The sequence below is a fragment of the Oncorhynchus mykiss genome, chromosome 26 (genome assembly GCF_057628025.1).
Source record: "Oncorhynchus mykiss isolate SJ-2025 chromosome 26, ASM5762802v1, whole genome shotgun sequence".
In the NCBI taxonomy this organism is placed as follows: Eukaryota; Metazoa; Chordata; class Actinopteri; order Salmoniformes; family Salmonidae; genus Oncorhynchus; species Oncorhynchus mykiss.
The window spans coordinates 36217152-36230631 of record NC_143047.1 but is presented as its reverse complement, the minus strand read 5'-3'; the positions used below and the strand labels follow the sequence as shown (position 1 = coordinate 36230631).

At 43.5% G+C, this 13480-nt stretch overlaps 1 protein-coding gene across 1 annotated transcript in view; it reads right to left on the bottom strand.

Annotated features, from left to right (window-relative positions):
• LOC110506179 (retinaldehyde dehydrogenase 3) overlaps positions 1-13480 on the bottom strand; it is a 37170-nt gene that overhangs the window by 3402 nt on the left and 20288 nt on the right. The window contains exons 7-11 of the mRNA XM_090222885.1: positions 12266-12379; positions 11573-11675; positions 10833-11017; positions 6136-6300; positions 3625-3782 (exon numbers count right to left, since the gene is read on the bottom strand). Of these exons, the coding sequence (XP_090079011.1) occupies positions 3625-3782; positions 6136-6300; positions 10833-11017; positions 11573-11675; positions 12266-12379 (725 nt within the window). The remainder of the gene's footprint in view (positions 1-3624; positions 3783-6135; positions 6301-10832; positions 11018-11572; positions 11676-12265; positions 12380-13480) is intronic.

Sequence of the window (13480 nt, the reverse complement as noted above, 5' to 3'; positions counted from 1 at the left end):
GCTATTCTTTAAAAAGTGCCTTCCTCACCATCTTAAATAAGCATGCCCCATTCAAAATATTTAGAACCAGGAATAGATAAAGTCCTTGGTTCACTCCAGACCTGTCTGCCCTTGACCAGCACAAAAAAATCCTGTGGCGTTCTGCATTAGCATCGAATAGCCCCCGTGATATGCAACTTTTCACGGAAGTTAGGAACAAATATACACAGGCAGTTAGGAAAGCTAAGGCTAGCTTTTTCAAACAGAAATTTGCATCCTGTAGTACAAACTCAAAACAGTTCTGGGACACTGTAAAGTTCATGGAGAATAAGAGCACCTCCTCCCAGCTGCCCACTGCTCTGAGGTTAGGAAACACTGTTCTCTTTCTAAAATTATCTGCCGAAATTGTTGCAACCCCTATTACTAGCCTGTTCAAACTATCTTTCGTATCGTCTGAGATTCCCAAAGATTGGAAAGCTGCCGCGGTCATCCCCCTCTTCAAAGGGGGTGACAATCTAGACCCAAACTGCTACAGACCTATATCTATCCTACCCTGTCTTTCTAAGGTCTTCGAAAGCCAAGTTAACAAACAGATTACCGACCATTTCAAATCCCAACGTACCTTCTTCGCTATGCTGGTCATGGGTGCACCTCAGCCACACTCAAGGTCCTAAACGATATCATAACCGCCATCGATAAGAGACATTACTGTGCAGCCGTATTCATCGACCTGGCCAAGGCTTTTTACTCTGTCAATCACCACATTGGCATGGCAGACTCGACCGCCTTGGTTTCTCAAATGATTGCCTCGCCTGGTTCACCAACTACTTCTCTGATAGAGTTCAGTGTGTCAAATCACAAGGCCTGTTGTCCGGACCTCTGGCAGTCTCTATGGGGGAGACACAGGGTTCAATTTTCGGGCCGACTCTTCTCAGTGTACATCAATGACGTCACTCTTGCTGCTGGTGATTCTCTGATCCACCTCTACGCAGACGACACCATTCTGTATACTTCTGGCCCCTCTTTGGGTACTGTGTTAACGAACCTCCAGACGATCTTCAATGCCATACAACTCTCCTTCCATGGCCCCCAACTGCTCTTATATGCAGGTAAAACTAAATGCATGCTATTCAATCGATCACTGCCCTTCCAGACTCACATTAAGCATCTCCAATCCAAAATTAAATCTAGAATCGGCTTCCTATATCGCAACAAAGCATCCTTCACTCATGCTGCCAAACATACCCTCGTAAAACTGACCATCCTACCCATACTCGACTTCGGCGATGTCATCTATAAAATAGCCTCCAACACTCTACTCAACAAATTGGATGCAGTCTATCACAGTGCCATCCGTTTTGTCACCAAAGCCCCATATACTACCCACCACTGCGACCTGTACGCTCTCGTTGGTTGGCCCTCGCTTCATACTCGTCGCCAAACCCACTGGCTACAGGCTATCTACAAGTCTCTGCTAGGTAAAGCCCCGCCTTATCTCAGCTCACTGGTCACCATAGCAGCACCTACTCGTAGCACGTGCTCCAGCAGGTATATCTCACTGGTCACCCCCAAAGTCAATTCCTCCTTTGGTCACCTTTCCTTTCAGTTCTCTGCTGCCAATGACTGGAACGAACTGCAAAAATCACTGAAGCTGGAGACTCATATCTCCCTCACTAGCTTTAAGCACCAGTTGTCAGAGCAGCTCACAGATCACTGCACCTGTACATAGCCCATCTGTAAACAGCCCATCTATCTACCTCATCCCCATACTGTATTTATTTATTTATTTATCTTGCTCCTTTGCACCCCAGTATCTCTACTTGCACATTCATCTTCTGCACATCTACCATTCCAGTGTTTAATTGCTATATTGTAATTACTTCGCCACCGTGGCCTATTTATTGCCTTAACTCCCTTATCTTACCTCATTTGCACTCACTGTATATAGACTTTGTTCTTTTTTTCTACTGTATTATTGACTGTATGTTTTGTTTATTCCATGTGTAATTCTGTCTTGTTGTATGTGTCGAATTGCTATGCTTTATCTTGGCCAGGTCGCAGTTGTAAATGAGAACTTGTTCTCAACTAGCCTACCTGGTTAAATAAAGGTGAAATAAAAAGATTTAAAGACAGAAAGTGAGACAGAGTGAGAGAGAGAGACAGACAGACAGACTGCGAGACAGTAAGAAAGAGAGATAGACAGTGAGACAGAGAGAGACAGACAGAGAGAGAGAAAGAGAGACAGACAGAGAGAGAGAGAGAGGAGAATAAGCAGAGTAATGTATTTGTTTACAGTAACTTCAGTTCCATCCCAGAATTCACCAGGGAAGCGATAGCATGTCATACCCATCCAGTGTCATAACCTTGATTTGTACAATCCTAATGCGGCCCACACCCCATGTTCTGATGGTCCTACCCTCCTGCCATGACGTAACATAAACGTTCAGACTGAGGTCTATGATCACTCAGGAAACCCTGTTGGTTTAAGGACAGTACAGATTACAGTGCAGATCTACCATTCCAGTGTTTTACTTGCTATATTGTATTTACCTTGCACCATGGCCTTTTTTTGCCTTTACCTCCCTTATCTCACCCCATTTGCTCACATTGTATATAGACTTATTTTTCTACTGTATTATTGACTGTATGTTTTGTTTATTACATGTGTAACTCTGTTGTTGTATGTGTCAAATTGCTATGCTTTATCTTGGCCAGGTCGCAGTTGCAAATGAGAACTTGTTCTCAACTAGCCTACCTAGTTAAATAAAGGTGAAATAAAATATTTCTTCCTTTTTCACTCCCACTCCTTGTCCTTCTCTCACTGCCACACAGAGGAGCTTCGTCTGGGATACCTACCTATCTACCCGGCTCTATCTTGTGGCCACAAGGTGCAGCTACAGCTGTGTTCTCACATGAAGAGGTATAAGTAGGGGATACGGAGTCAGAGTGAATAGGGAGTACATGGGTAAAATGCTAATAGAAGTTGTACTGTAGAAAGTAGTAGTTAGCAGCACATGGAGTAAATGAATAATAAAGTAGTAATGGTAAGGAGTAGTGGTTGGCTTTGGGCCAATGGTAACAGTAGTAATAGTAGTAGAAGTGGTAGCAGTAATATTATTAATATTATTAGTAGTAGTAGTGGTAGTGGTAGTAACGAGCATTATGTCAACTAGTCTGTCTGCAGGAGAGAGGACTAACCATAGAGAATTATAGAGGCGCCATTGAGGGCTTCCACCATTTTAATGTAGTCAACTGGTTGGCAATTCCAACTTCATTGGCTGATCCCTCCTGGTGACCCTGTTGGAGTCATGTCCAACCGGGTCATCAGGAGGGTTCAGCCAATCGGAAAGAACCAAATTGACTACTTTAAAATGAAGATAGCCTCAATGGCGCTGCCCATTCTGTAACAGATACAAAGATGAGTGCTCTATCTATCTCTATGGGACTAACCTACAGTATTTATAGGAACTTGTCAGACATTACTAATCAATCACTAGCATCCAGTTCTCATCCTTACACTATTTTGGATATTAGTACTAGTATTGAATTGTTAGGATGGGAATAGTAGCAGCTAATAGTTGTTGCTGTAGTCATATGTAGTGATACTAGCAAGGTACCATTGTTCAGGAGTTAACAGTAACCTACCAGACGGTGCCAGTCTCCAGGGCGGCAGACACAGAGAGAGCCCGGTCCAGATTGCGTGTGAACACGGCAGAAGCCAAGCCGTACTCCGTACTGTTGGCTCTCTCTATGGCCTCCTGCTGGCTCTTGAATCGGAATATACACTGGACCGGGCCGAAGATCTGGATGGGGTCATGGAGAAGATTACATGCCCTGTTCAAATGCATCCTTCCTACTGCCCTCCTTTGAAGAAATCCCTGATGTGACATGGCTGGTAATTGGTAATTGCTTACACCTATCAGTTTGTTGGATCAGTGATTACCTCAAGGAGGAGAGACAGGTAGGTTTGTTATGTAATCAAACAGGCCATGGTCAGCAGGAGAAGGATAAAGCAAAGCCTCACAGGCCACAGATGTCAGTTCAACGCCCAATTTAGATTGACTTGGATTTGATGAATAATGTGAAGAAAATGTTATATTAAAAAATGCAATGACTTCACTGCTGAACCATGTCAATGTTGTGTTGTGTCCAAATAAATGTCTGTAGGATCAATCAGCACCAATCAGAACAGCCTTGGGTGGTATTAATAATAAAAAACACAAGCGTTTGTTATTTGACAGGTTCAGGTTCCTCCCTGTGTCAGTCCATTTTCTTCCCTTTGGTGTCTAGTGAATACAACCCATAGAGATATGTATAGGATGTAACATTGCATCTGCCACAATTGGTCTGTGGGGGCATGTGGGGGCATGTGGGGGCATGGGTAGTGCCATTGAGGCCATCTCCATTTTTAAGTAGTACATTTTCTTCTGCTACTAATTTGATGAGTTGGTAAACAAACTAAAAGGCTACATACTTCAAATCCAATCAAATCAAACTTTATTTGTCACATGTGCCGAATACAACAAATGTAGACCTTACTGTGAAATGCTTACTTACAAGCCCTCAACCAACAGTGCAGTTCAAGAAGAGTTAAGACAATATTTACCAAATAGACTAAAGTAAAAAGTAAGAATAAAAAGTAACACAATAACGAGGCTATAAATATCACAATTGGTTGGGAGAATATAAAACGTCAGCCATGTTCTTCGGCGACATCTTTTCACCTGCAGTGTGTTGTTTCTTTTCACCTGCAGTGTGTTGTTTGAACAGATATAAAGCCAAGGTTGGCAATTTACTGCCACCTATAGTAATGGAATGTTTTTTCACGATTATATAAATAATTTACTGATCCTTCCTGATGACCTGGATGGAATTATGTGATCATTCCTTAACCCATAGGAAGTCCCACCCAATTGACTACATAAAAATGGTGAAAGTCCTCAATAGCGCTGCCCATGCTAAAACGGCTTTTGGCCACTAGAGTCCTCTATGTATTTCTATGATATGATCCTGCTTTACCATGACCATAGACTTGGATAGACAGCTCTAATACCACAAAGCCAGTATTAGCATGGGCAGATCCATTGAGCACTTTTACCATTTTAAAGTAGTCAATTGGGTGGACCTTTCTATGGGTTAAGGAAGGATGGCAGAATTCTATCCAGGTAAGCAGGAGGGATCAGCCAATGAATGGCAGGCGGCATTAAATCACCAACCATGGCTTTATGCCTGTTTAGAAAACACACACTAGGTGGCAGTGTACACACTTTCAGTTTGTCTACCGACTCATAGAAGAAAAACAAGAATAAATTGACTACTTTCAATTGGAGAAAGATCTACATGGCGCTGGCCATGCTGTCACAGAAGCCATTATGCCACAGATGTAAAGAAGCGCCCTCCATCCATCTCCATGACTATGACCTTGTTTGAACCATAGATATACAGTTGTCTGAACCTGCACTTCAACCACACCACCAGAAGATGGCAGTGGTATACAACAAAACTGCATGGACCAGTGGTGGCGTTCTCATTTTTATGAATGAAATCACTGTAAAGCCAACATCAGAAACCCCTAGCTCTGGGTAGAAGTTTCCCATAGACACAGATCACAGATCTAGGATCAGCTTTCCTTCCTCCAATCACAGAACAAAGACACAGTACGATGCAGAAAAAGTTCAGGTGACTATTTACAGGTATTATATACAGAGAACAGAATGATCTGCCTGTGGTATATTTAAGCAATAAGGTCAGAGGGAGTGTGGTATATATACCACGGCTAAGGGCTGTTCTTACACACGAAGCAACGCGGAGTGCCTCGATACAGGCCTTAGCCGTAGTATATTGGCCATATCTCACAAACACCCGAGGTGCCTTATTGCTACTATACACTGGTTAACAATGTAATCAGAGCAGTAAAAATAAAGATTTTGTCATACCAGTGGTATACGGTCTGATATACAGTACCACGGCTGTCAGGCAATCAACATTCAGGACTCGAACCACCCAGTTTATAATTAATATCAGGACAGGTTTCGACTGTTAGAGTCTTCTTCAGGCAGCGTTGGGTGGACGGAAGCATCATCCCCCAATCCTAACCTTAACCATCTGACAAGAAAATCACAAAACTGACCATAGATCAGAATTTGGATCTCTCACCTCTTCCTTGGCGATGCGCATGTGGTCCTTGACATGGGAGAATACGGTGGGCTGGATGTAGAGGCCTGTGTCCTCCATGGCCACGCCCCCACACTCCAGTTTGGCTCCCTCCTTCTTCCCGCTGTCAATCAACTCCAGTATCTTATCAAACTGCTTCTGGTCAATCTGGAGGAACAGGGGAAGATAGGAGATGAGAGGAGAGGAGAGGAGATGAGGGAGGGAGGGAGGGAGGGAGGGAGGGAGGGAGGGAGGGAGGGAGGGAGGGAGGGAGGGAGGGAGGGAGGGAGGGAGGGAGGGAGGGAGGGAGGGAGGGAGGGAGGGAGTTGGAGGCAGGCAGGGTGATGTCATTACACAAAAGGTAAAGTAATGGCTATAAAGGGAGTATTCATTTACACACATCCAAAGTTGGCACAGGAGCAAAAGAAAGAACAGCTAGAAAAATAATGGGAGATTTTCTGCTCCCACCACAAGTGATCTTTAGTGAACCCATACTGATAGCTTACGTTGATAACCACCGGCGTAATGGAAACTACGTTTCTGTCAGACAAGACCTGAAGGATACGTTCTGTAACTGTCCCACATCTTCTCATGCTGTCAGCTGTAGACTAAAAGTAAAGGACTGAATCCTAAATTGTGGCCTGCACGGTTAACTTAAGATAATATTGGATTGACTTCACTGCATGACTTACATGAATATCTGAGCTAAGCACAGAGCTCTCAAGTTACAGATATAGGATCTTCATTTGATCACTTTTTTGTTACTGAGAATTTTCCTGCACCACAGGAAATGCAAACTTTTGGAGTTTTAAAAAGGCTTCTAAAGTTTGTAATTTCCACTTAGAAATGTCAGACTTGATTTGCCCTTACGAAAAATGTGTCAACCCCCTACAAAAATGTCCATTAACCAAATCCACATTATAATTCACATTTCCTGTTGCTGCAGGATTATTTTCCTGCCGTAGCAAACTGGCTCAAATGAAGCTCCTACATCTGTAGGATTTGGTCCAAAGTTGGGAACTGATCTAATCGTGAATAATTACCAAAGACTCCAACCACCCAAGCCATAGACTGCTCACTCTGCTACCATCCGGCAAACGGTACCCGAGCATCGGCTCTCGGACCAATCGGCTCCAAGGCAGCTTCTACCCCAAAACCATAACATTGCTGAATAGCCAGACTGCTAAATAGTCAACTAATGGTTCCCAAACTATCTGCACTGACTCTGTCTTGCACTGACCATATGCACACTCACTAGACTATATACACACACCGTATACACACTCACTAGACTTTATATACACACTCACTAGACTATATATACACACTCACTAGACAATATATATACACACTCGCTAGACTATATATACACACTCACTAGACTATATATACACACTCACTAGACTATATATACACACTCACTAGACTACAGTGCCTTGCGAAAGTATTCGGAATAATTTTGCACGCCCAATTTTTCAGTTTTTGATTTGTTAAAAAAGTTTGAAATATCCAATAAATGTTGTTCCACTTCATGATTGTGTCCCACTTGTTGTTGATTCTTCACAAAAAAATACAGTTTTATATCTTTATGTTTGAAGCCTGAAATGTGGCAAAAGGACGCAAAGTTCAAGGGGGCCGAATACTTTCGCAAGGCACTGTATATATACACACTCACTAGACTATATATACACACTCACTAGACTATATACACAGACAGTATACACACTCACTAGACAATATATACACACAGTATACACACTCACTAGACTATATATACACACTCACTAGACAATATATACACACAGTATACACACTCACTAGACTATATATACACACAGTATACACACTCACTAGACTATATATACACACTCACTAGACTATATATACACCCTCACTAGACTATATATATACACACTCACTAGACTATATATACACACTGTATACACACTCACTAGACTATATATACACACTCACTAGACTATATATACACACTCACTAGACTATATATACACACTCACTAGACTATATATACACACACTGTATACACACTCACTAGACTATATATACACACACTGTATACACACTCACTAGACTATATAAACACACTGGATACACACTCACTAGACTATATATACACACTCACTAGACTATATATACACACACCGTATACACACTCACTAGACTATATTACACACTCACTAGACTATATATACACACTCACTAGACTATATATGCACTCACTAGACTATATATACACACTCACTAGACTATATATACACACTATATACACACTCACTAGACTATATATACACACTCACTAGACTATATATACACACTCACTAGACTATATATACACTCACTTGACTATATATACACACTCACTAGACTATATTACACACTCACTAGACTATATATACACACTCACTAGACTATATATACACTCACTAGACTATATATACACACTCACTTGACTATATATGTACACTCACTAGACTATATATACACACTATATACACACTCACTAGACTATATATACACACTCACTAGACTATATATACACTCACTAGACTATATATACACACACCGTATACACACTCACTAGACTATATATACACACTCACTAGACTATATATACACTCACTAGACTATATATACACACTCACTAGACTATATATACACACTCACTAGACTACATATACACACACCGTATACACACTCACTAGACTATATATACACACTCACTAGACTATATATACACACTCACTAGACTATATATACACACCATATACACACTCACTAGACTATATATACACACCGTATACACACTCACTAGACTATATATACACACTATATACACACTCACTAGACTATATATATACACTATATACACACTCACTAGACTATATATACACATGTATACACATGCTGCAGTTACTCTGTTCTTAATTTTACTATTATTATCTATCCTGATGCCTAGTCACTTTACCCTGCCTTTATGTACATATCTACCTCTACTGGTACTCCTTGTATATAGCCTCACATTGATCTGCTACTCCCTGTATATAGCTCCACATTGATCTGGTACTGGTACTTCCTGTATATAGCTCCACATTGATCTGGTACTGGTACTTCCTGTATATAGTAGCACATTGATCTGGTACTGGTACTTCCTGTATATAGCTCCACATTGATCTGGTATTGGTATTGAATACTGTATACTGTCTGTTGCCCCATATTTGAGCATTTTGCTGTAAGTTGACAAATTTGAGATTTATTTCTACTGGCGGTATCACAGGCACAATGACTAAGGGTTGTGGAGTTTGGACGGCTTGCTCTGTGTCAGTGGAGACTTTCTGACAAACTGTGTCTGCTCTGCTATCCAAACACCTGTCTGAGAGGCGCCAGAAGAAAATAAAGAGAAGAGAAGAGAGGGGGGAGAGGAGGAGAGAAAAGAGACGAGAGAGGGAGAGGAGGAGAGAAAAGAGACGAGAGGGGGAGAAGAGGAGAGAAAAGAGACGAGAGGGGGAGAGGAGGAGAGAAAAGAGACGAGAGGGGGAGAGGAGGAGAGAAGAGAGACGAGAGGGGGAGAGGAAAGAAAAGAGACAAGAGGGGGAGAGGAGGAGAGAAAATAGACAAGAGCGGGAGAGGAGGAGGGAAAAGAGACGAGAGGGGGGAGAGGAGGAGAGAAAAGAGACGAGAGGGGGAGAGGAGGAGAGAAGAGAGGGGGGAGAGGAGGAGAGAAAAGAGAAGAGGGGGAGAGGAGGAGAGAAAAGAGACAAGAGGGGGAGAGGAGGAGAGAAAAGAGACGAGAGGGGGAGAGGAGGAGAGAAGAGAGACGAGAGGGGGGAGAGGAGGAGAGAAGAGAGATGAGAGGGGGGAGAGGAGGAGAGAAAAGAAACAAGAGCGGGAGAGGAGGAGAGAAAAGAGACAAGAGCGGGAGAGGAGGAGGGAAAAGAGACGAGAGGGGGGAGAGGAGGAGAGAAAAGAGACGAGAGGGGGAGAGGAGGAGAGAAGAGAGGGGGAGGGGGGAGAGGAGGAGAGAAAAGAGACGAGAGGGGGAGAAGAGGAGGAGAGAAGAGAGGGGGGAGGGGGGAGAGGAGGAGAGAAGAGAGGGGGGAGGGGGAGAGGAGGAGAGAAGAGAGGGGGGAGGGGGGAGTAGAGGAGAGAAGAGAGGGGGGAGGGGGGAGAGGAGGAGAGAAAAGAGACGAGAGGGGGGAGAGGAGGAGAGAAGAGAGGGGGGAGGGGGGAGAGGAGGAGAGAAAAGAGACGAGAGGGGGGAGAGGAGGAGAGAAAAGAGACGAGAGGGGGAGAGGAGGAGAGAAGAGAGGGGGGAGGGGGGAGAGGAGGAGAGAAAAGAGACGAGAGGGGGAGAGGAGAATAGAAAAGAGAAGAGAGGGGGAGAGGAGAGAAGAGAGAAGAGAGGAGGAGAAAAGAGAGAAGAGAGAAGAGAGGAGGAGAGAAGAGAGAAGAGAGGGGGAGAGGAGAGAAGAGAGAAGAGAGAAGAGAGGGGGAGAGGAGGAGAGAAGAGAGAAGAGAGGAGGAGAGAAGAGAGAAGAGAGAAGAGAGGAGGAGAGAAGAGAGAAGAGAGGGGGAGAGGAGAGAAGAGAGAAGAGAGGGGAGAGGAGGAGAGAAGAGAGAAGAGAGGGGGAGAGGAGAGAAGAGAGAAGAGTGAAGAGAGGGGGAGAGGAGAGAAGAGACACCTGTGGTCCGTGTGATGTACGTGGGTCCAGGGGGTCTCCTATGACGATACGCTTGGCACTCTCGACGCTGCGGCGTACAAACTCCTCATAGACCTGTTCCTCCACGAAGACACGCGACGCGGCCGTGCAGCACTGGCCCTGGTTGAAGAAGGCTCCCTTTTGGGTCTCCTCCACTGCCAACTGCACTGTTAGTGAACATAGGATAGATGTTGACGAAGGCTGTCGCCAAATGCCTAAGAGTCCCTCAGAGTAATAACATAACAATTGGCCACATCTTCCCTGAGGGCAAGATTTGGCATGATAATGACATAATTTTCTGGTTGTAAACTTGGTTTCTGGTCGTAGAGACGTCAGATAACAAGATTAGAGCCAGGTAAACATGTATTTTTCTGGTCACAAACACATTTAAAAGAAACCCTGTCTCTTTACAACCTGTATACAACCTGACCACGACGTTTTCAGAGACGTTGTAAAGACGTCATTGCAACCAGTTTAGCCCGCTGGGTTATCATATTATATTGTTGATATGTTGGATAGGCTAGGAGCCACGATGATACAATGTCCGTCATGATAACCATCACACAGTTCGCAATCAGTCTCCATCTCTATTGCTTACAAGCACACTGTTGATCACACACACTGTGTCAAAGGCCTTTCCTCTGCGCCGAGCAGAGCTGCTGTCTTTGTTCTCTCTCTCTGCCTTGTTGGTTTAATGGAGAGACAGAAACCACATCACTTACAGTCCGAGTCAGCAAAGACAATGCAGGGGTTCTTCCCACCCAGCTCCAGGGTCACTCTTTTCAGATTACTCTTTGCTGCGGCCTCTTTGATCAACTGGCCTACCTGGGGAGACAAACAGGGCGAGGACGGATCACAGGGGGAAGTCATATAACAATGTGTCATTTGGCAAATTCAGTTCAAACAAATACTCTTTTTAAATGTACATTGGGATTTGATAGGGCCCGAGGGACTGGTATCGGTGAGACAGATTGTTAATGAATTCATGTACTGCATGCCGAAATGAGAGAGATACCAACATTTTTAAACAAGTGTCAAATAAATGTGACATTTATTATAAAACCCTCAGTATATTTCTGAACATTTTAGTGTGTTTCTTTTACAATCCTGTACCCCTCTTGGCTCTGAAAAATAATGTATTTTCAGCCTTGGGTTCAAATAGTATTTGTTTCCTTTGGATACTTTAGCTGCACTTGATTGAGCTTGTCTGGCACAATGGAACACACAAACTAGTCCCAAAAGTGCAAACCACACCCATCTGACACTCCAGGCAGACTATTTGAAAGAAAAATACTACTTGAACCCAGGTATGTTCATTTTGGAACAAATACTGAACAGTTCCAAAAAAAAAACAATCCTCCAACCAGTTGCCCAGTCGCTTCCAGCATTATGCATACTTCCAAACATGCACGTACCTTTGTAGAACCCGTGAACGCCACTTTGTCAATGCCCATGTGGCTAGCAATGGCTGCACCTGCTGTGGGGCCGAACCCTGGCACGATGTTCACCACTCCGGGGGGGAAACCGGCCTATCATGGCAACCCGACGACCAATGTTAGTGATCAGAACCATGTGCAAGGGAATAAGGTACGCTACTCGCTACTTCTTAACCCAGTCAACATGGATGAGTTAAAGATACATTACACTTTTAAATCAAAGTTATCAGGATCTACACACAAAACCCATGTTGTGGGACATGGTTTCACCTTAACATTGGACTACTCTCAAGGTCTGGAAATATAGGACAAACTTTCATTTAAGAGTGAAATGTCCCTTTAAGGAGCACAGTGTGTGAGTATGAGAGAGTTACTCTGGTGCTTTTTATTTTATATATATATAATAAATAAGTCTTTTTTTCTATTCAATTTCCAGTGTCGTCTTTGATTGGCTGAACAACTCTCATATACCCAATGATTAGAAGCAGAACTCTTTCCCTTTCAAAATCATTACCGTCGACATGATAAAAGCGAACTGGTCTAATCACATAAGACCAGGGCTTTCCTCTGGGTATAAAACAGCCCGGGATCATTTGGACTAATGGCCGGTAAGAGAAGCCAAATAGGTTTGAAACCAAACGTCTCATGACCTGCGAGGCACTACTACAGTCTCATTTCATACTGTACACACACACACACACACACACACACACACACACACACACACACACACACACACACACACACTGTATTGGTGGGGTAATCCCCTGCCTTTGATGTAGGATCTACGCTGAAGACATTGATATTTGCTCTCCTGAGCCCCGACATGAGGAGCAGAGTAAAGGGAAAGATCAAGATGTTTGTAATAGAGGAGCGAAAAGGAGGGGGAGGAGAGGAGAGGAAAAGGACAATACAGGACAGAACAGGAAAGGAGAGGATGAGGAGAGATGAGAGGGAGGGAGGAAAAGGACAGGACAGAAGGGAGGGAAGGAAAGGATAGGAGAAGGGTCTATAGTTTGACCTCAGGTGAGTCTCCTGGGCGACAGACGTAATAGTCAATGTGTCCTGAGGAGGACCAATATATTTTTTATTTATTCAACTAGGCAAGTCAGTTAAGAACAAATTCTTACTTTCAATGACGGCCTAGGAACAGTGGGTTAACTGCCTGTTCAGGGGCAGAGCGACAGATTTGTA